The following is a 21,783-nucleotide window of genomic DNA, read 5'->3' as shown; positions in this document are numbered from 1 at the left end:
GGAGGGGGGTGCTAATCCACTGGCAGGTCAAGTCCCGGAGGCCTGGGTTCAAGTCAGAGTTTGTTAGTCTTCATTAACATTGTTCCACAGTACAAAATTAATACACCATTTGGCCTTAGGCATCTTTGTAGACTATCCAAAAGAGAGGTGAAGAATTGGAAAGGCATGGTGCCTGAACTGCCCCCTCCAGGGTTGGTTTGAGGCACTATGGAATGTTTATACTACTTGTACTATCCCTGTATATACATTTACTGTACTCTTCAGTGGTGATTTAACTGCTCTAACAGTGACACTTTCAAATCGAAGTGCCTCTCCCTTTTGAATTGGGGTTAGAGTTTCATATTAACTGCTGAGCGTTGAACTTTCCAGACATGCAGTAGAACCCATTAGGGAAAACACTGAAGCAGATCTTGTAATTCAGGCTTTCATTGTAACTGCCACTTGTTTGTTTTAAAGAGCTCAGTTATTGACTGGTGTTATCAGTGTTATCAGCCTACTCTCAGAAGTGGAACATAAAGCACTGGCTGGGTGTTTCCTGTACAATGTTTGAGTGTCTACTTTTTGAAAATTAAAGAATTGGATATTATATTCAACATTTAAGAGGATATTAGGTAGGTTTAAAATATTGGGAAAGGCTAAAAATCCAACATGGCAGATCCTGAAAGTAAGGATGTATGATACAGTAAGGCAGAATTACATGAAGGCAGGGATCGAAATTAACACCCGCCCACCTGCCAAACATGGGTTAATTTGGTCTGTGGTGGGTAAATTTCACATACTTATACGCCACAGTGAAAGGTACATTTTTGTACTCTTAACACTTTGAATGCACTTGCGACAGACCACTGTACCTAAAACAACAAGAAACATGAAAAAATGATGTCACCACAACTTCTGCTTTTGATTGGTCTATTATTTAATATATGTCATCATTCAATTTTTTTTTTTTTTTTTAGCAAATCACATATGACAGAGGTGTTGCTGACAACCAAACAAAACGGAAAAGGAGGCGGTGCTTGTGCTGTGAAGTAATAGGTCTACTTTTCCATAGTCTATCAGAATCTCGTTTTTTCAAAGAATTTAGGTTAGTTTCTGATATTTACTTAATTCAATCTAAAAGGATTTTTATAAACTACTTCTGTTAATAAAATAGTATAAATATTGTAACATACTCAGTGTCAAGGAGGCTAAACAGGGTTTAACACTATGTTGATTGGCACTGACATAGGCACGAAATATACCCAACAATAACAAACAACTGTGTGCTGTAAAAATAATTGCAGGGTTGCTGTTGGCCACAACCACGCCATAACTAGTAACCTGTTGGCTCTAAAACACATGTGGCTCCTCTACAATCCGGCCTTACGCGGCACTGCACTCGCCACCACCAACATGGCTGCCTCACCCACCCTCTTCTCCCTGCCTCTCTGACGAAGCACCAGAAGCAGTTCTGTGTCTCCGCTCATCACTTCCCTTAGAGCCCTATGGCGACCCACCAATCGGAGCCCAGGCTGATGGTTGCCCTTCAGATCAGGGATAAGAAGGGACTCTCAGCCCCAGTGCACGTTACAATATTATCATATGTCATTCTTTTTAGATGTAAATGCTTAATGCTAAAAAAAAAAATGCTTACCGCTAAATTAGTTGAAGTAGTTATGTTTACGTGTGTTTTATTATTTAAATATGGGTAGAAAATATTTTGCTGGCTAACCGATCAAAAAACCTACACAGGTTCGAAAACAAACCCCCTCAGACGTCTTGGGCTGCCTTTCTCTCTGTGATTACTTTTTACAAATAAAAATGATACCACAGAACAGCAAAAACAATTTGAAAAAGCTGGTCAAAATGCTGAAAACTATTTTTGCTGACAAAAATAAGATTGCCCTGGCAGTACTGTTTATTTATGTATTTAATTACTTTCGTTTATTTTTGTTATTTTTAGAATAGCAAAAAAAAAAAAAAAAAAAAAAAAAAAAAATACACTGCACTGCTGGCTGCACCTCTTCTATTTGCTGACCAAGATAATGTGAGACCGAAAGCCGTGAGGTCAGTTTAGATAGCAAGATCGGAAGAGGTTAGGAGAGGGCGGGGGGGAAGGGACAAAAAAAAAAAAAAAAAAAAAACTGTATTGTATATAGCGGTGGAAAAAATACCTGAATATCCGAACGAATATTTTTTTTTACATGTATTCGAACAGGAAAATAAAATGTATGTTGTATTCGTCAGAAATGCATATTGTGCGTTTTTTTCTATTACAGTTTTGTTGCAATGTAAAAAGTACACGATCATCCGCTCTCGATCCCCGATTTTAAAATGCTTAAGTTTCTTTCTGATGTCCAAAAAAAAGAAACTCAAAAGATAAATTGAGTCCAGATTACGCGCACTCAACCCTGAGCTAGCAAATACTGCTCTACCTGGGGTTTCGGGTGCTGTTTTGGAGACAATATCGGCATTGGCTTCCATCAGCAACACTGACGCAGTTACCACAGAAAACTCGCTGTGGCCAACAGAAAGCACAACACTACAGCAGTTTATTTGGGGATGTAGATGAGGAACCGGACACCGTGGGTGACCAGTCTGAGTACGATATTTTTTTGCAAGAACCCAAACTATCTGTCACATTTCTATAAGCACTTGAACACTTATTGCGAACGAAATGTTAATACATTAAATGTCTTTATTGGTTGATACCTGTTAGTTACGAAAAGGCCTTAAGTACTGCGGTGATGTCAGTAATATGCAAGTTCTGTGTTCTTGTTGTTTTGTTGTTTGTTTAAATGTCATACACAATAAATATACTCCCTGAGCATCTTTCCACACAAAATAACGTGTTTCATTTAATGGCTTTTTCTAAATTTCCAAACGAATATCTGAACGAATATATTTCATATTTGTTCTACAGATCTGCCAAATGAAGACATAAACAAACTCCACGGTTTTCTTGTATTGTATGGCTTACACACATCTATTTGCATATCTTTTTAGGTACAGTATTCTTATTCTTTATGGCCACACTTTCTGTTAGAACCTTTCCAATCTGTAATTTACACTCTTTCTATTGTATTATATTTTATTATAATAATAATAATAATATAATAATAATAATAATAATAATAATAATAATAAAGTTTAGCAAGCATTTGAATCACTGTTTCCATGTACATTTTGTTTTGGATAACTCCTGAAAATAATTAGGCTATCAGACTTATGAATGAATATTACAAGGTCATGAACGATACTGTACATCGATTGGTCATTAATGAAAGATTATTATTGTCAATGAGCACAACTCTCACAAGAAGGAAGTATCACGATTAGTTTTAATAAAAGGAAGGATGGAGTAACTGAAAACCAACAGTCCTAAATGAACAGCAAAGTATTGCAATAGACTTGAATAGCTTTTTGGTGCAGATTTGTAGAAGTACTGATTTAATAGCAGATTGTTGTATTGTGGGAGCGTTGATGTGAAACACACTGAAATAGCTTTGCTTGTCATTCTTAGTCCTCTGTGCACTCCATAACAGTTCGGTGTATTGATGATAATATTTTCCAGGAAACACCTATAATTATATTTTTAACATGGGCATGGAAAGCAACAACAGTATCAAATATATTCAATAATGTAAAAAAAAAAAAAAAAAAAAAACCCTACGATTTGCTGTTCGCTTCCAGAAAACAGCAGAATTGAGAGTCAAGAGATTTGCTCTCAAAATTTATTATTAAAGTCAGCAGTATAAGAAACTAATTATAGTAGATCTGGTCAGTGATGCCTGGTGTTTTGTATTTACTTCCTCTTTCACGTCTAACTCATGATTTTGTGCACATACACTTGGTATTTTGAAGTTGTGCTTAACGTGTGTGTCGCTAACAAAATAGTTTAATCAATGAGTTGTACAGTTTTAATTTGACATTTCCCTTCCAACGCCTTATTTCTTGTCATTAACCAACCTGCGGCTTTGACCCTGAAGACAGAGCTGTGGTGAAATGACTGACCTGAAACAGTAAAAAAAAACACTTCCTGAGATTAAGGCATGGAAATGTGATTGGATGAACCTGTGGTAGGCATCCAATCAGAGGGCTACAAACAGTAGCTAAAGAATTGCCTTCTTTCCAACATCTCTCTGCTTGACTGTGGCTCATTTTGAGGTCATCGTTTTGTCACACAGAACAAAATGTGCCTGTTTTGTGATGGTGTGGGGAAAAAAAAAAAAAAAACGTTCTGGAAAATAATAATTATTTACATTGATAGATAGTTGACTTTATTCCCTTCGTAGCCACTTTTCCTTTCCTTGCTTTCATGAACAAAGCAGCAGGGAGGAGAAGCACTCAAGTTTCAACTTATTTTATGTAACATTTAAAAAGTTAACAATCAAGCGATAGAAATCATTTTAACCTTACCTTGATTTAATTTTTACATGCTCCTTGAGCCACTTCTGGTCATTTTAAAAGCATGGCACTTTTGAGTCACTTTAAACGCTGGCTTAGAAATTGTCAAGGTCTAGTTAGAGTACAGTGTGACTACATTTTTCTTTAAGCACATTTTCCTCAGACTATCGTGAATACAAGTGGATTTATATTCGAATGTGTCTAATGTTACCAGAGACAGTAGGGCTGTTCCGCTTGAACCAAGAGCTCGGTATTTTGATTAACTGATTTAATTGTATTGCTTTGAAAAATACACTCCTCTTGTCAACAACATTTGGTGTAAACTTTGGAATGAAGTAGGGCAGGAACGAAGGGTACTTTTTGACATTCGAAGGGTCGGAACACATTACCGAAGGAAGGTTCGAAATTTCGATGGTACTCATTTGTATAATTTATTTGTGACATCACCATAGCGACTTGTTTATATTTGATTGAAAATAATTTTATTTTACAGTCCATAAAGTAATCCATATAAATAGAATAAAACATGCACATGTAGTTTAAAAATAATATATTACATAGAACAGTAATCATGTTTTTGTCATTCCAATAAAACATAAAAATACACATTGTTTATTTACACGTAATTGAGCCTGTTTGCGATATATGCAGTAAGCTTGCATTGCACTAGCGCCAACTACAGCGGACAAACGCTTTATTTAACAGTCACCGTTACAAGCAGGTTATCAGTTACATTTTACTACTACTAAAAATATAGTAATACTAATAATAAGAACTTACACTTGTCAAGTGACCCCATAGATTGGTTATGCCTCCATGATACGAGTCGCTTGCAGTTTCCGTTCAACTTTTTTTTTTTTTTTTTTTTTTTTTTTTGGGTCATCTGGGGATTTTAACACAAATCCCAGAGACACTTCTTTCGATATAGCTTATGCCTTTAGGCCTTACACACCAGATACGATGCGAAGAGCGACATGACAAAGCGACACGAGAAAACCAATAAAACCTATGCTTTTCAATAGCGCTCTTCACACCAAAGGTGACACAAATTCCAACGCGAGCGATGAAAACAAATAGAAAATGATCCTATTTTTGCGAATTTGTCGAGCGACAAATACACAACTGGGCAATCAGAGAACAGGTTCATGACACGTGGTTTGAAATCAAGCAGTGTTTCACTTTGTGAAGGGGTGCCCTCCTCTTGGGTGTACTTGTAGGTATTCATCATTATTATTATTATTATTATTATTATTATTATTATTATTATTATTATTCTAATATAAATATATTGTGTTTACGACGGCCTTCCAACATGATTCTTTATTATTTAAGATGACGGCGAAAAGCGTCGTTTGTGTTTTGTTTATTTATTTAAAAAGCTTGTGCAGAAGGTGACCAGTGACCAGAGATGGTCATCTTTATAAAAAGCTGCAGCTTTCTGTGCTCCAGGAGAAGAGTGTCATAGGCAAGACGTGAGTCTAAATTAATAGAGAAACAATCTAAAACAGACTTGTTTAGAATTGTTAGTGTATGTTTCACTTTGGCCAGAGTGCCCTTTTATACAGGTGAACATCTCCCAGTTACCAACAATTATTCAGTGAATTAACTTGGGAGATGGTCAACTTCTGCACAAGGTTTTTAAATAAATAAACAAAACCCAAACGCTCAGCTTTTTGCCACCATATCAAATAATAAATAATCCTGTCAGACGACTTTCATTCATCCGCACATAAACACCATATATTTATATACTATGAATAATAATAATAATAATAATAATAATAATAATAATAATAATAATAATAATAAATCAATACCTACATCTGGCAAATTTCCAGCTGTCGCGTCGTTTCTGTGATCGCTTCTGTGCACTGTGTTTTTGCCGCGAATTAGTCATGCCCCCCAGTAAAAATCGTGTCGTGTCTGGTGTGTGCAGGCTTTTACGCTACAATGCTTTGCTGTCGAGACGGTGAATGAAGAAATTAAAGGTTTGCTTCTGGATAACACGAGCTGGAGCACAGAGGAGTGGACGGTGTTCAGTTTTCGAAGTTGCAATTATTAGTGTTAGCGTATATTTTGTATGTTTCAAACATACTCTACCATAGCACTTCTCTTACACTGTCTTGTACACAAGGTATTCAGCACATATTTTACTGAAGCAGTACAGTTTAGAGGTACGGGGCAACTGTTTTTTTATACTATATCCTGCTCCATACACTGCAGCGGTATCATGTAGAGTCGGTACGTATACGATCTGGTAGCGGATTTTAATAATAACTTTTTGTTTACTTAATATGCATTATACAAATCAAAAGATCGAATTTTGGAAGTTCGAGACATTTAATGTGTGATTTATAGTATTCACACATTGTCAAACAGTTTCTGTTAACAGGAAAAAAATAAATAAATAATACAGTGCGTGAACAAGTCTGACGAACCTTTGGAGGTTTAAAACAATCTTCGAATCCCTGGCTAGCGAACGAACCTTCCGACACAGCTCTAGACTTAAGTTGTTTGAACCTTTTTTTTTAAACTATTGCTACAAAAGTCCTGGTTTCTGTCTGGAGACGAACAATAACCCTGAAGCACATTCACAATCTCTAGGCATTTTGCTCTTGTCTGGAATACCTTCAAAGCATATTATTTATCAAATGTGAACATTTAATAAAAATGGGCAGGTTTTACAGTGACGTTCTTAATGAGAGAGGGTAGCTTATTAAAATAGTGTCTTTTTCAATTGGTAAATACATTAAGCTCTATAAACAGTGTAGAGTTGCATTTATTATATATTGCCTTGGTTATTAGAAACACGAAATAAAATTGGTTGCAAATCAGTTTTATTTTCGTATAATTATTAATGATGGGTACATTATGCTGTAGAAGGTACCACCCTTCGGACTTTGCTGTGGCAATAAGACAGCAATGCAGTGCCTCTGCGCTAATGGACAAGCGTAGCACATTATTATGAGCCATTGCTAGAATGGTACATATACCATATAAATGATCACTATGGTATGCCAGAACTCTTGTGGTCTGCTAGTTGTAATCCTGGCAATGGTATTGCAATAAGAATTATATGTATGGCTACTTTTTTTTCTGGTCTTTCTTAAAGTAAACATTTGTCAAGTACAGCTCATGCCTGGCCTAGGATTCCTGTTGGATTGTGTGTCCTGTTTCCATCTCCCCAGGTAACCCCTGTACACCCTGAGTGCTAGACATGACTCTGGAGAAGGAAGTACAAGAGAGTACGTTACCACTGAAGAAAGTGGCTTTCGACATGAGCCAGATAATGGAGAATCTGGACACCAGGGACCTTGATTTGGAGGAGGTGGATTTCGAGCCTTATGATCCCAGCCTGCCAGGTGAGAAGTCCTGTTCAATAATATCGAATATTTTAAGTATCGGATTATAAATAATTCCATCATTTCCGTCTTACTTGAAGTGCATTGCAATGAGCTATAGGCTGCTGGACTAACACATCCTATATCTGTGTTTCAGTGAGTGCTCGAATTCCCTTCTCTGCCATTTACAAAACAAAGGGGTTTAAGGAAGCAGATATCCAGGTCTACCTCAATGAAGTCCACATTACTGCCAAAGTTCTGGAAGTAGAACGCGGTATAATTGCACAACATGAGCGGGTTTCTTCAGCGCAACAAAGGCTGACATCAAAGGTCAGAAAGATTTTATTAGGCTGTTGTCAGTGATCCTAGAGTGATAACGATTTAGCAATAGGCATAATGTATTTACTCTGTCTGTATAGCTCAGATTATATGATTTTGAAGTTTGGGATAAAGCCTTGGTACAGATTCTTAAAGCTCTTTTTACCAAATAATTATTTGTAATAATATTTTAACAAGTTTGAATTTATGGAATTTACATAAACTGTGATTGACAGTGTAAACTGCTGCATAGTGCCATTACCCTCCCAAGTACTGTATACAGTATTTGCTTGTATCAAAGTGATTCTTAAACTTTGCCATGATGTACTGTTTGCAGGTAAAACATGCTGGTGTCTTCACAATTGAACTGAAGCATGGGGGGTTTACGTGGCAAGTGAGAAGGAAAGAAAAACACTTTCACGAGCTCCACAGAGAGCTGATCACATACAAGACCTTCATGAGAATTCCTATTCCTACAAGAAGGTAATTCACATGATTACTGGAAGCAGCCTACAAAGAGCATGGCATTTGTACAATTGTAACCCATTGCAGTTTTAATAAATAGAAGCGTGAAAGCTACTTTGCCAACATCAAAATAATTTTCATATTACCATTTAAAAAAATATATAATTATTTCGTTTCTTCTTGGTTAAAAATAAGTGCCAGAAAGACATAGTAGTCCATTTTGTAAAATATTTGTATTGTCTGCTTTTTCTGTCATGGCTTTATAAATTCTCATTATCAAAACGTATATAAATCCACAGTTTATCAGATTATGCGCAAATGCAATCTGAAAGATGATTTTATCATTGGTGTTTATGTTTAACGTTTGGAGAAGATTTGGGAAATATCAAGTTAGTTTTCACATTCACCACAGTAGTAGTTTTAGGATTGAGGACTGGAAGAAATCCAACTCTCTATTGCTCTGACGAAGATAGGTGCAAAACCTTCCTAAAAATAACATATTGACATCATTTTTATTTATTTTTTTTTTTTTACAGAGCTGCTTAATTGTGCAAATCTTGCATACCATAACTGTATTGTCCTGTACCTTTTTCAGTCACACTGTAAGAAGGAAGACAATTAAGAGAGATGAAGTCCGACAGATGCCCAGCCTGCCTCGCGGCAGTGAAAACCTGGCCCGAGAAGAGCAGTTCTCCAGTAGAAGGGTAGGTCATTCCGTGCTGTACTGTACATGGGTAGAAATCTCTGACAATAAGCCTTTGGCCCAAGGTGCCAAGCTCTTTCTACACTATAAGGGAAAATATTGTCAAGGGAAATTTTGTATGAAGTAAAATACTATCAGTGCAGTACTTTTTATTTGTTTGTTTGAATATTCGTTCAAATTGTGTTATTTTAGCAAATTCATTTTAGTTTTACTTATTTCAGAAGTCAGTTAATACTTCAAGACCACTATCATTTTTAATTATTACTATTATTATTTATTTCTTAGCAGGCGCCCGTATCACAGTACAAAGTATCATATTACAAAATATCACATTGTAAAGTATCCCATTTCAGAATATCACATTACAGAATATCACATTACAATACAATCAGTGGCTAAAGATCAAATTCAATACATTTAAAACATTTTTAAGTATGGGTGTGTTCTGGTGCTATACACACACCTGTATGCAATGAACATTTTTAAGGGTTGTGTGTAATGTTTTTACTTTACTTTTCTTTCAGAAACAACTTGAAGACTATCTGAATAAGTTGTTAAAAACAGCTATGTACAGAAACTACCACGCTACAGTAAGTAGTTGAGTACAGTCTTAAGCCATAGGTTCATTGAACTATTTTTAAAATAAGTACTGTAATTATATTTGCAACATTATTAAAAATGTATTCAAAATGTCTAATTTAGGAATCCAAATAGAGTATGTGTAATACTGTAAATTAGCTTCAGTTGGTATTACATTGCTGCAAATATTTTGACCTTAAAATTCCAGACTATATTATGTATATTTGCATCTATACAAATGGTTACAACAGGCTTCCTTAAAAGGTTTCCATGACTACATCCTCAATCCACTAATATATAAAGTATGCCATTCAACTGAAAGCAGTGTATTTGTCAAAAAACAATTAACTTTCAATTTGTATTTTGTATTATCTCTTCTAGCAAAGGGATAAGGGAATCAGATAAATTATACATGTTTTGAGAGACAGGAACAACTCAGTGGGCTTGTATGTGTGCTACAAGGCAAAGTCTGGAGTTTTTTTTTTTTTTTTTTTGTAAAGAACTAGAATGCTTGAAAACCAGAAATATAAATATAGGAGAAGGGGGTACAGCTGGGTTAATGTACAGTTAAAGAGTGGCTGCGTTAAATTCCATGCTTAAGATGTGGTTGTGGAATTATTCTGTACTAATTTCATTAATATCTTTTTTTTATTATTTTCTTTTTTAGTTGGAGTTTATTGATGTCAGTCAGATGTCCTTCATTTACGAGTTGGGACCAAAGGGCTTGTGAGGACAAAACTTTTATTTTGATGATTATTTTATGTTGCTTTAAATAGCTACAGTAGCTAAAATAAAAAACCAATGCCGGGAAAGGTTTAATGATTGCTGCCAATTTAATGAGTTGTTTACGATTTGAGCACTATTGAGAACATCCAGAGCTAGGAAGGCCTGCTTCTCATCTGTAGTCAACTGATGTACACAGATCTAGCAATTTAGTAGAACTAGTACATATAAAACTACACGTTCACAGCCAGCTGGAAGAGATGACGTGAACTGAAGACTGCTTACCAAAGATATTCAATGACAAAGCAGGGGCACGACAAGGACAATGCAGTGGTTGTAACATTTTCACATTTTAACGTATGGTGTATCAGTAAATGCGCACTGGTATTTCATTGCAGTGTCATTATACCATATCAGTGCCAGTGTGCTACAGAATAGGACCACTAAGCAATATCTGTTCCAAATCCACTGTGATGCTTGCTGTTGATATTGTGGTGTGCTAATGACTTTTGTAGATTTTTCTGAAGGTGAAACACTGTGATTTATAATGGTATCCTCATGGAATTTGTCAAACATTTCTGTAATGTCAGGGTTACTTGTTTCAGATGAACCCAGTTTTCTATAGTAGATGGTATTTTTGTGTTTGGTGAAGGAAAAAACAGGCCAGTGATCCGTTCCCAGTATAGGGTATTCCCCAATATAATTTTGTAATACTTGTTTCCATATAGAGTAAGACACTGAAACTTTAATTGGTTACAGTATTTTTTTAGTTATTTTTTTATGGTGCTTAGAGAGTACATTACAGACAATTAATATGAAAATATTTTATCTGAAAATCTAAAGTAAATAGCTTATACAAAAACAGCTGGGCAAGGTAAATGGTACTAAATGTAAACCAGAAAGTATCCATTATTCTGGTTTGACTTCTGTTTTCTTATATATATAAATTATTTATTTATTGATATTATTATTTATTTATTTCCAGGGAGGGGATGATAATGAAGCGTTCAGGGGGTCACCGGATCCCTGACCTGAACTGTTGTGGTCGGCATGAAATCTGTTACCGCTGGTCCAAAAGGTCTGTGTGTTTGTGTGTGTGAGGTTTTTTGTTTTGTTTTTTTTGGCATAATTAAACCCAGTTTATGAATACTTCTTGACTTAAGATATATACAGTAAACAATGGTTCAGTCATCTTGTACATTTCTAGAATACTCTGGGGGCCAGGCTTTTATGGGAACTACAGGCCTCACACAATGCAGTGAACTTACAAAAGGCTTCAGATTTGTTTTCCATACAAACAAAGCCCAAAAAGTGCAGAGGATAATAAGCATTGGCACTTGCTAAAAAATTAAAGAGTGTATTGCACATGGCAATATTCATCAGTATAAATCTTATTGCCTATAATTCACAGTATTCATCTTATTGCCTATAATTACAGCCTGTAATTATTTTAGGGATTTGAAGGATCTGCAAGAAAGTTCTCCAGAATAGCTAAAAAATAGTCATCACTTTTAGACTTCTTGTAAAACATAAATGCTTTGGGCAGTCTTGGGCGATGAAGACGCACCTGCCAACCAATGTTACCTGTATTGTAGTATAAGCATTTATAGTACAACCCAAGAATCTTAGCATTTATCAGTTTGTCTCCAGTGGAATACATTTTTCATTGAATTGTACAATTGTTATTGTTATTGTTTGTAATAGACGTTCACAACTAATTAAGCAACTGTTAAGATGACATATAACGATGCAAAGGGTGAACTGCATTTTCAGGTGGTTAGTTGTTAAAGACTCATTCATAATGTACATGAAACCAGACACGGGAGCCATTTCATTTGTCATGCTGGTGGATAAGGAGTTTTGTGTAAAGATGGGCCTCAAGGACACAGAGACTAAACACGGAGTTCGCATTGACAGTCAGTCCAGGTAAAAAAGTGACTCCCCTCCCCATTACTCATTTGTAACTTCAAATCCAATCAATCACAACTTATAAGAAGGAGTTGATTTGATTCCAGAATTGACCACAAAAATAGGTGGTTGTACCTTTTTTAAATAACCATCTGCATTTCAGAATCACAGATTAAACAAAGAACATTAATATTGAGGCCTAATAAAAGCTTTAGCGGTTAAGCTACTATCACTTTACTTTTAAATACAGTGTTCATAGTCAAGGACTTAGTACCAAGTTTATTTAGTACTGTTTCTAAAGCCAACTAGTGCAAAAAATGTATTAGCAATAGTTAGGTAGTACACTAGTGTCTTTAAAGACTATTCAAGTTAAGCTGATGCTAAAGTAGTGTACAGATATATTTAATGCCAAGCAGAAATTATGTAGAAGTTTTTGGATTTACTGTAGGATACAGGATACTGAAGGATAAATCAAACAAATAAAAAAATGTCATGCACACATTTCTATCTTCTTAACCCAGATCATTGATTCTGAAGTGTACCAGCTATCGTCATGCCCTGTGGTGGGGTCAGGCCCTTGAAGATCATATTCAAAAACATGGGAAAGCCTTTTTGCACGATCACAGATTTGGGTCCTTTGCAAGAGAACAAGAAAACACTCTGGCAAAATGGTACATTTTCATTTTGTGAATTTAGATACTGCATGGAAAGAGAAGGACAATGGAGTCCTCACAGCTGCTCAATCGTGATCTACCTCTGCCATCCAGCCCGACTCAAGCTGAACTGCATGGTGGTTTTGTGACTGATGTACACTGGGGATAGTACGATATCACTAAAGTGGTTCCAAATGTGACCAAAAAGAGATTAAAATTCTGGCCACTTGAGAGGTCATTGAATTATTAAACCTGTGCAGAATTGGCAGAAAAGGAAAACATGAACTTACTGGAATGATGCAGTAATTTTCAGTATAATATTGTTACATTGCCATTTTAGTAGGGATTGAAGATTGAACAGCAAGTTGTCTCAATTTGTTTTCCAGGTATGTCAATTCAAGTATTTACATGCAAGATGTAGCGAATGCTCTAGAAGAAGCCGCAGAAGAAATCTTCATCACCGACTGGTGGCAAGTAACACGTTACAGTTCATTTAACAGCTCCCTAATGTATGGTCTTTAATAAAGTAAATCAAGATGAAACGGAAAGTGGAGCTGTTTATATTACGAACTAGGGGGGCACTGCTTCAGTTGGCAGAGAAATATTCATTAAGCGGTTCCTGTTTACGGTTACAACCGCTCAGGTACTTGCGATTAAAAAAAAAAAAAAAAAAGAAAAGGTTATCATTTTCAACAGCCATTGCTAACAATTAAGTTAAGGGCGTTATTGCTCATTTTATATGTAACTGGACATTTGCATAGTTAAGCACAATAAAAAAAAAATTCATTTCTAAATTTGCTTTTTATCCAAAATTAAAGCTGCATTAGTGGCTAACACTGCTGCACTACAAATGCTAAATTATCGAATGATATGTCTATATTTACTTAATCATTCATTTTTTATCTTTGCAGGCTGAGTCCAGAGATTTTTCTCAAGAGACCAGTTGTAGAGGGGAACCGTTGGAGGTTAGATTGTATTCTTAAACGCAAAGCTGTAAGTAGGACAAGGTTCTCATTGGAAGCCCCCATTTTGTTTGGCGGACTTGCACTTTTACATCAGCTGTTTAATTCACCTTGCCCTGTAAAAGATTGCAGAATGATAGAAGAATCTCAGTGCAGTAAAACACGGCAGATTGTGCTGGACAGGATTTTGAATTCTGACACAGAAGCTAAATCACAGTCCAACGGAACACAATCTACCCTCTGTGCCTTGTTTTTTTAAAGGTCACTATGTATCATTAAACATGCCTTTTGATGGCATACTTTTCTATGAAGTATACGATAAAATGATCATTAATGGTGGACTATATTGTTAAATTACATAATATATTTTTGTATTGAATAACTATTTGGTGGAATACAAGTTAGCTTAGGAGTGCTTTTGGTCAAGTATCATATTTTGTTTAATAATAGAATTGAAATGGTCAGTGTGATACACTGTTACGGATTGTGATTCTATCAGTAAGATGAGGTGAAAAGCTCTATACCCTAGCTCTGCTGCATAGTAGTTAAGACACTCACTTTTTTTTTTTTTTTTTTTTTTTTTTTTTTTTTTTTTTAGCAACAAGGTGTGAAGATTTGTGTGATGCTGTACAAAGAGGTGGAGCTGGCTTTGGGAATCAACAGTGAGTACAGCAAGAGGACACTAATGTGCCTTCATCCTAACATCAAGGTAAATGGCTGAACTGTAGAATTAATAGAATATGTGGAACTGTCTTTTTTTTTTTTTTTTACTGGAAAATGGGGACAGGTTATGTTATATTGATCCCAGGCTGTACTTAGTTAAATGCTGTCAACCTGCATTATAACATACAGTTAAAACTGTATTTTAAATCATTTTTATTAAGGTATTTGAGTGTATCCTGTACTTTGCTGATATACAAAGATTTTCATTTAGTAGTTGCATAACATGACAAATTGATTCAAGGACGCTGACGACATCATTCAAAATGTTTGTCTACAGTTTCCTATCTCATTGTAGACCGGTATTGACCAGTTGATGCAGTTTGTTTTGTGAATCACAAAGGAAGGCAGCAATATGTTAGTTTTCGAAAGGTGCACTTGTACAGTATATTTCATATCCCAGTTTGCTGCACTGCTGAGGGATATTTTTTAATCGGTATCTATCTTGATGTTTGAAGGTAATGAGGCACCCTGACCATGTCTCCTCCTCTGTGTATCTGTGGGCCCACCATGAGAAGCTGGTTGTTATCGATCAATCCATCGCATTTGTAGGTGGGATCGACCTGGCCTATGGCAGATGGGACGACAGAGAACACAGACTGACAGACGTTGGAAGCGTCACGCGAGCTATATCAACTGCCAGCTGCCTAGTAAGCACCCTTAAACAGAAAAATCATAATAGCAGTGTGTTATCCTGAAAAGACCCTTGCATAACACAACAAAATGTGATAATGATAACATATTGAATAGTGAACAAGTGTAGCACATTCCTGATACTGCAGCTGTACTGAAATTGATTATTGATATGTATGGGTTCAGACTCTTGGTCAAAATAAATAACTAAAATAATAAACACTTTTACAGTTATTATGGGACCAAATCAATTACCTTTTAACTGTGGGAAAAAAGCTTTTAAAGAAAATAATAAGGTATGCAATAAACAAAATGGATGTGGAATTTTTTGTATTTGTTTATCAGTGACATCTAAGTCAAATCACAAGAATGCATTTGCCACAATGAATGCATTAATTTATATTTTCCTTAAACAGCTAAAAGTTAATTAAATGTGGACCAAAGCCATGCGCTTGGGAACTGTGAATTCCAGTTTGTGCCCATCCTCCATCTGTTACAAGCCTCATTCCTCATATGTGTTGTCTCCTAATGTACCAGCTGTCAGACAAGAACACTAAAGGTCCAGGAGAAGAGAGCATGCCACATGACAATGGCAGCAGACAGAAAGCCGGGGGCGAAGTGAAAGCTGCAGACAGTGTGGACTTAACCAAATTGAAAGGAGTTGGTCGCTCAAGGAAATACCCCCAGTTCAGCCTCCACAAACAATTCCACAAACACCACCTGCAGCACGGAGACAGCATCAGCAGCATCGACAGCAGTGAAGGAAGTAAGTCCTCGTGACCTGTTATTGTCAGCTGCGCACACAGCGAGCCAGATCATGAGCTGCATGTGACCTGGAGTCAGTGTGAAACACTGTTTCCCGTAACAATCTGTCAATCAATCAACATTTATTTTATATAGCACCTTTCATAGTGGACCACCATCACAAAGCGCTTTACAAGATAGTGTGGAACAATGCATAGTACGTTACATACAGGGCATAGTACATTAAATACAGCAGTAAAAAAAACAATGCAACTATATTAAATATAGGCATAATACATTAAATAAAAGGCTAGGATGTGAATTCTAAACACTGTGGATGTGTGTGTCAAGCAGAATTAAATGAATAAGATGGAGTGAAAAGCCTGAAATAGCAATTTAGACAATAGCTGATAAAAGATATCAGGCTTAGAGAGCATTAAAAACAAGAGAGAATAAGTGAGTCTTGAGAGTTGATTTGAAGTGAGCTATTGTAGGCCATGAAGCAAAAGAACGCTGTCTGAGTGTGGTGTGCTTTTGCTTGGGTATAACAAGCAGGCCTGAGTCAGAGAATTTAATACCAGGTAAAAAGCCCCATCTGAAGATATTCCACCGGGAACCCGGACAGGGGCTTTCTCAGTCCCAGGATGGTGAGTGAACCTCTTCACTGGCTTTGCTATGAAACATGAAGGGGTGACATCACCACGTCTGCTCCAAGCTTTGGTGTTCTCCCCTGCCCTTTGGCTTTCAGTGTACTGCACTGCAGTTGTCTCAGCAAAGTCACAAGGAGGTGATATTTTGGGGAATCCCCTAGGAAACATATTTGTAAAGTTTTTTAATTGAGCAGGACCAGTAGAGAGACCTACTTTCAGCAGAACTTCAGAAGTGGTGGATCTTATGCATTGAACTGAGTGCTGAGAGGGAATAAATGTTTTCTGTTCTTCTTTTTCTTTTTAAGGCTTAGAATTTACTAATTCAGTGTTTAATTCAGTGTTTGTAACTGTAGTTCTTTTGGATGCATTCCTACCACAGATGGCTGTCTAAGGGTCTGAAGAATGATTGGCTGAGAGTGGCTGAGTTTCTGTTAGTTCACACAGAACTCTACATTTGTTTCCAGGGAAGGTCACTGAATTGGCTACAGCGAATCCTTGTTCATTTGCAGTGCTATTTTCTTCTTCTTCAGGGACTGTGAATCTGGCAGAGCTTCTCACATTCAGTCTCACACACAATGTTTTGTGTCCTGTCTTAAATGGACGTTTACACAATTTGTTATTACTCTTGTAGAAATAAGATTCTGCCTTCCCTAATCAATCCTGCACTTCACAAATACTCCCTGTCAATAAGGTGTTTAAAGAGCACTAAAGGTTTCACGTGTAAGCAGACCTGCTCGTGAGCTTTCATATAACACATACTGTATTTGCCTTTCTTGGTAGTGGGTAGAAGTAGTTATAAACTAGCATTTTTGGTAAAGTTTAATTTGAATTTTAAATTATTTGCTTGTCATAAAATCTTCTTTAGCACTCACCCTTATGACTAATTCACTAACAGCACTTTTTTAAGGAACAATCTAAAAATAAGGTCACCCTGTTCATTTTGCAGATACTAACCCTTTTGGCAATACATCATGGGATTTAGTCATCTCTCACTGTACTGTTGTTGCTGATATAAGTCTGTACAGTTTTGTGGGCTTGCTTGGGATATCAGTGGATACTCTTGCATGTTGCTTTCTGAATATGTTGGCTGTGGTGCAAGTGAGACTTGTGTGTGCATCCGTTGCTATGTGACAAGGTGTATGAATAATAAGCGGTGTACAGTACAATGCAAAAAAAAGGGGTGACCATCCCTCCTATATAATATGCATTTACCAAGTTGAAGGGCTGGACGTGCTCTCTGCATTGCTTTACACTTACTTACTGCATGTGGCTTGTGTGTGAAGGGTTAACAAACTTACATAAGCACAGTTAACAACTGTGTGGTACTGATAGAAATCTGTTTTTCCAGGTTTTTCTAGTATTGGTATACAGTCTTTAACGAGACAGTTATTTTAATATAAAGCACATTATATAGTGAATATATTGTTGAATTTGGCCTAAATACATTTGGAATTGTTCATTATGATAAAAGAATACAAAATAATATTTGTAAGCGTGAAAGTGTTTGCGCCTAGGTTTTCAGTTTATCATTTTGTGTTGCTGTATTGCTTACTGCTTTGCTCTGTTCAAATAAATGCGTACTAAAGCCTTGAGGATTTGTCTAGGACTGTTTTAATTGAAGTAGTATAGCAGCGCTCTTTTGTCAGTTAAGTGTTACAGACAAACACATGCCAAGCAATTTTTGCTCTCTGAAAAATCTGTGTTTGTTTTGAGACACAAACTGTCTGGGGGCTGATAGAAACAAAGGGCTCTTGCACATTTCAGCCGCAAGATGGGTGTAATGCTTTGAGGTATGGAAAGTTGTTTCTAATAGTCCATGTGTGTGCTGTGTTCAGATAACGGCTCGATAAGAAATCTACAGACTGGAGTTGGACTGCTTCAAGGGGACACTCGCTTCTGGCATGGGAAGGACTACTGCAATTTTGTCTTCAAGGACTGGGTCCAGCTTGACAAACCTTTTGATGGTAAGTAGTCTCCCACAAGCGAAACACTTGGTACTAGTTCCAAATGTGTGAATTGACCCTGAAATTTATATATATATATATATATATATATATATATATATATATATATATATATATATATATATATATATATATATGCTGATCCGTTTAGATTTAAAAGTGTGCAGTGTCAGCATAGCATTGTGTAAGTAACACTATCCATGTAGAGCAGTGGTTCCCAAACTTGCTGCATCCCTGTGGCAATTTGGCCCGTGATTGTGAACAGGTGTAGAGGTGATGCAGTGCAAAGGAAATCACAAACAACAGGTTTACAGTCCCAAACAATAATCACAGACGTATCTGCCCCACAATAATACGGCACACGGTTACTAGTCCTGGGTGCATGTGGTCGTGCTCGTGGTGGGTGATAAGCAATGTTATTTCGTGACTGTATTAGTGCAGTGATGATCCGGCTTGTGCTGGCCCAAGGCGACAGCTCCAGATACGTGTTAGCTGTCTGGTGGTTCAATAACCACAGACAATACAAACAAACAACACTCACGAATATTCTTTTACGTTCTTTTTTTACTTCTCCGGCAGTCACTACTGCAGCTCTCTCAGTCCTTCCAGGTTAAAGTGCAAACCCATGCGAAGGAAAAGATTAGCGTTTCTCTGGACCCTTTTATGCTACCCCACATGATCCCTTGGTAAACGATTCCAGCTGCGTCTATAGCTTGCAGCTGTTACCTCGTTTACCTTCCTGGTCAATACATTCCTGCAACAGAGTCTCGCTTCCATCCAGGCTGACTGACTTCCCAACCTTGGAAACGAACTGTCAGGCCAGCCCGTCCAAATACCTTTCCTTTCGTTATTTAGCACCCTCACAGGTGGAGAGGGAGATTTACAACCAGAACTTTTTTTTTTTTTTTTTTTTTTTTTTTTTTTTTGGCTTCACCCCCCATTCTAGTACATAGTACAATATTTGGAAAAATACGATTTTCCTAAAATAACATATTGTAACGTTGCTTGTAAAATGAAAGCAGGCTTCGCAGTAGCTTCGTGCTTGAATTCAACAGTTTCTTAGCACAGGACAAATACCGTGCCAAAGCAAAACAAAATAAGAAATTCCAGTCTACCTCTCGCTCTCACTGAGACAGCCTCTGTCACTCACTCGCACAACTGCTCTCAGGCATGCAGCACTCCTATTTATCTCTTTACATGAAACCATGCCCTCATCTGCCTTCACCAATCCCAGGAATGCCATTCGGACCCCAGTCTCCCGCCAGCATTCTGGGGGTACAAATGCACGTCCAGAATTGGTGAACACAGACAGACAGACAACTAGGGGCATGGCACAGCAAAACATTATGTAATGCAAAAACATGAAAGACAAACAAATGGAACAGTCAATATGTCCTGCAATGATGGAATCGCCGGGTCGTTACAATATTATAGCATTGAGCATGCTGTAGGTTCTACCAGAATACAGTGCAGCTGGGAATTCAGCAAAGGTGCAACATTTAAATAAGCAACTAATCTTTAATAAAGTTATAATGAGGGCTTCTGTTTTTCGGGTTTTATTAATTGTATTTTTCGGGGCTTATTTTTAGCTATTTTCGAGTTATGTAAATTGTTGTTTTTTCTTTTTTTCATGGCTTTTTGATATACTGTGTGAAATTAGTGTTTTCTGTTACTTTCCAAAATGCTTGAGCATTTTCCTTTTCTGTCAAAATATGTATAGTGGTAACTCAACAGTACTTGCTTGCACACTTAAGTTGTATCTCCTTTCCTTTGCTGTCTTCTTCTGGGTTTTTTGTGTGTAGGCATGTTTTGTACATTTCACCAAATTCTGTTTTAAATCCTTTGTATTTTAACTGTAATACAGTTTTAAATCCAGCTGACAAGCCTCTGTTCCTGACTGTAATCTCATTTTAAATGTGTTAATCTCGCAAGTGGAGCCTCCAATAGAAATGTAGGTGTTTTTTGACTGTCCACTGATTTCATTTTTTTTTTTTTGGATCGGGTGTTTTATTGGGTTTTATCGGTTAAAACCGTAAATCAGAAGCCCTAGTTAGAATATATATTTTCTAAGCTGGGTGCACTTTATTACAATCAGTATTCGTAATTGTATTAATAACAATACATATTCACTTATTCTCGTTCTTCATTCCACATTTAAATGAGAATGTAAGGATGTTCCATTTAATTGGTTCACAGCCAAACCCTGTAAATTAAACTAATTGTACTATTATTATTACAGTATTGTTATTACAGTATACCTTTTTATTTATATGATGGTCTCGTTTCACTAGTAATAACGCCCTTAGTGCTTTTAATCTGTGCTCATTGAAACACATTTCAATTTGTTTATTTGTGAAATAAAAGTGTATTAGCAATGTAATAATAATAGTAATAATATAATAAAATCAACTGAATTTACGGTGTTTTGCTGTGAAACAACTAAATGGACTTTTAAGTCCTTCAAGTCCTTACTTTCAGATAAGATAACGAGGGTGCTACATTTTAATGCGTGACTAGTCTTTATTAATGTTAATGCAATTCTGACTAGTAATTGTAATATTTGTCCAGCTTATTTTTTAAAATTATAACTCGTTTGTCCGTTTTCTACATTCTGCACGCAGAAAAAACAGTAAATTAAACTAAAAGCCAAGACCCCTCCACCCCACCCCCCGCCAATTATTGAATTGCAGGTGTATCTAAACCTATTTTTTTTTTGTTTTGTTTTATTTGTGTTTGATATGAAAACTCTCTGCCACTGCACTTTCAGCTGCATGTTCGATAGATGTGAAACTACACAAGCTCTGTGGATGGGGATTGGTCAGATTTAACAGGGGGTTGGTCAGATTAAACGTGATCCCTGCCTGGGTAGTTGATTGAGTCAATCATCCTGGAAGCCCACCAAGTCTGCCACATACCATATAGCCTTTACAATCATAAGTATTTTCCAATCAGGACTTGGCGCCCCCCTAATATCCTCATCGCACCCCCCTCCACTGTTTGAAAACCTCTGATTAGACTGTTTTATATCAGACTG

The 21,783-nt window shown here is 36.6% G+C and overlaps 1 protein-coding gene across 6 annotated transcripts in view; it reads left to right on the top strand.

Moving 5' to 3' along the window:
• Positions 1 to 21,783, top strand: part of LOC121322911 (phospholipase D1-like) — a 75,759-nt gene that overhangs the window by 32,721 nt on the left and 21,255 nt on the right. For 3 of the 6 annotated variants that reach the window (XM_041263503.1, XM_041263502.1, XM_041263501.1), the window contains exons 2-16: positions 7,575 to 7,748; positions 7,885 to 8,057; positions 8,383 to 8,528; positions 9,106 to 9,214; positions 9,738 to 9,803; positions 10,460 to 10,518; positions 11,501 to 11,593; positions 12,289 to 12,441; positions 12,945 to 13,094; positions 13,463 to 13,546; positions 13,988 to 14,069; positions 14,637 to 14,747; positions 15,217 to 15,408; positions 15,929 to 16,157; positions 18,621 to 18,749. In XM_041263503.1, coding sequence (XP_041119437.1) covers positions 7,604 to 7,748; positions 7,885 to 8,057; positions 8,383 to 8,528; positions 9,106 to 9,214; positions 9,738 to 9,803; positions 10,460 to 10,518; positions 11,501 to 11,593; positions 12,289 to 12,441; positions 12,945 to 13,094; positions 13,463 to 13,546; positions 13,988 to 14,069; positions 14,637 to 14,747; positions 15,217 to 15,408; positions 15,929 to 16,157; positions 18,621 to 18,749 — 1,921 coding nt within the window. In that variant the 5' untranslated portion in view covers positions 7,575 to 7,603. Of the gene's footprint in view, positions 1 to 7,574; positions 7,749 to 7,884; positions 8,058 to 8,382; positions 8,529 to 9,105; positions 9,215 to 9,737; positions 9,804 to 10,459; positions 10,519 to 11,500; positions 11,594 to 12,288; positions 12,442 to 12,944; positions 13,095 to 13,462; positions 13,547 to 13,987; positions 14,070 to 14,636; positions 14,748 to 15,216; positions 15,409 to 15,928; positions 16,168 to 16,687; positions 16,783 to 18,620; positions 18,750 to 21,783 lie in introns of all 6 variants that reach the window. The other 3 variants (XM_041263506.1, XM_041263504.1, XM_041263505.1) reach the window with 3 other exon arrangements.

This window comes from Polyodon spathula, chromosome 11, assembly GCF_017654505.1.
Source record: "Polyodon spathula isolate WHYD16114869_AA chromosome 11, ASM1765450v1, whole genome shotgun sequence".
NCBI lineage: Eukaryota > Metazoa > Chordata > Actinopteri > Acipenseriformes > Polyodontidae > Polyodon > Polyodon spathula.
The sequence above is the reverse complement of the archived record's forward strand: the minus strand, read 5'-3'. Positions and strand labels throughout refer to the sequence as shown.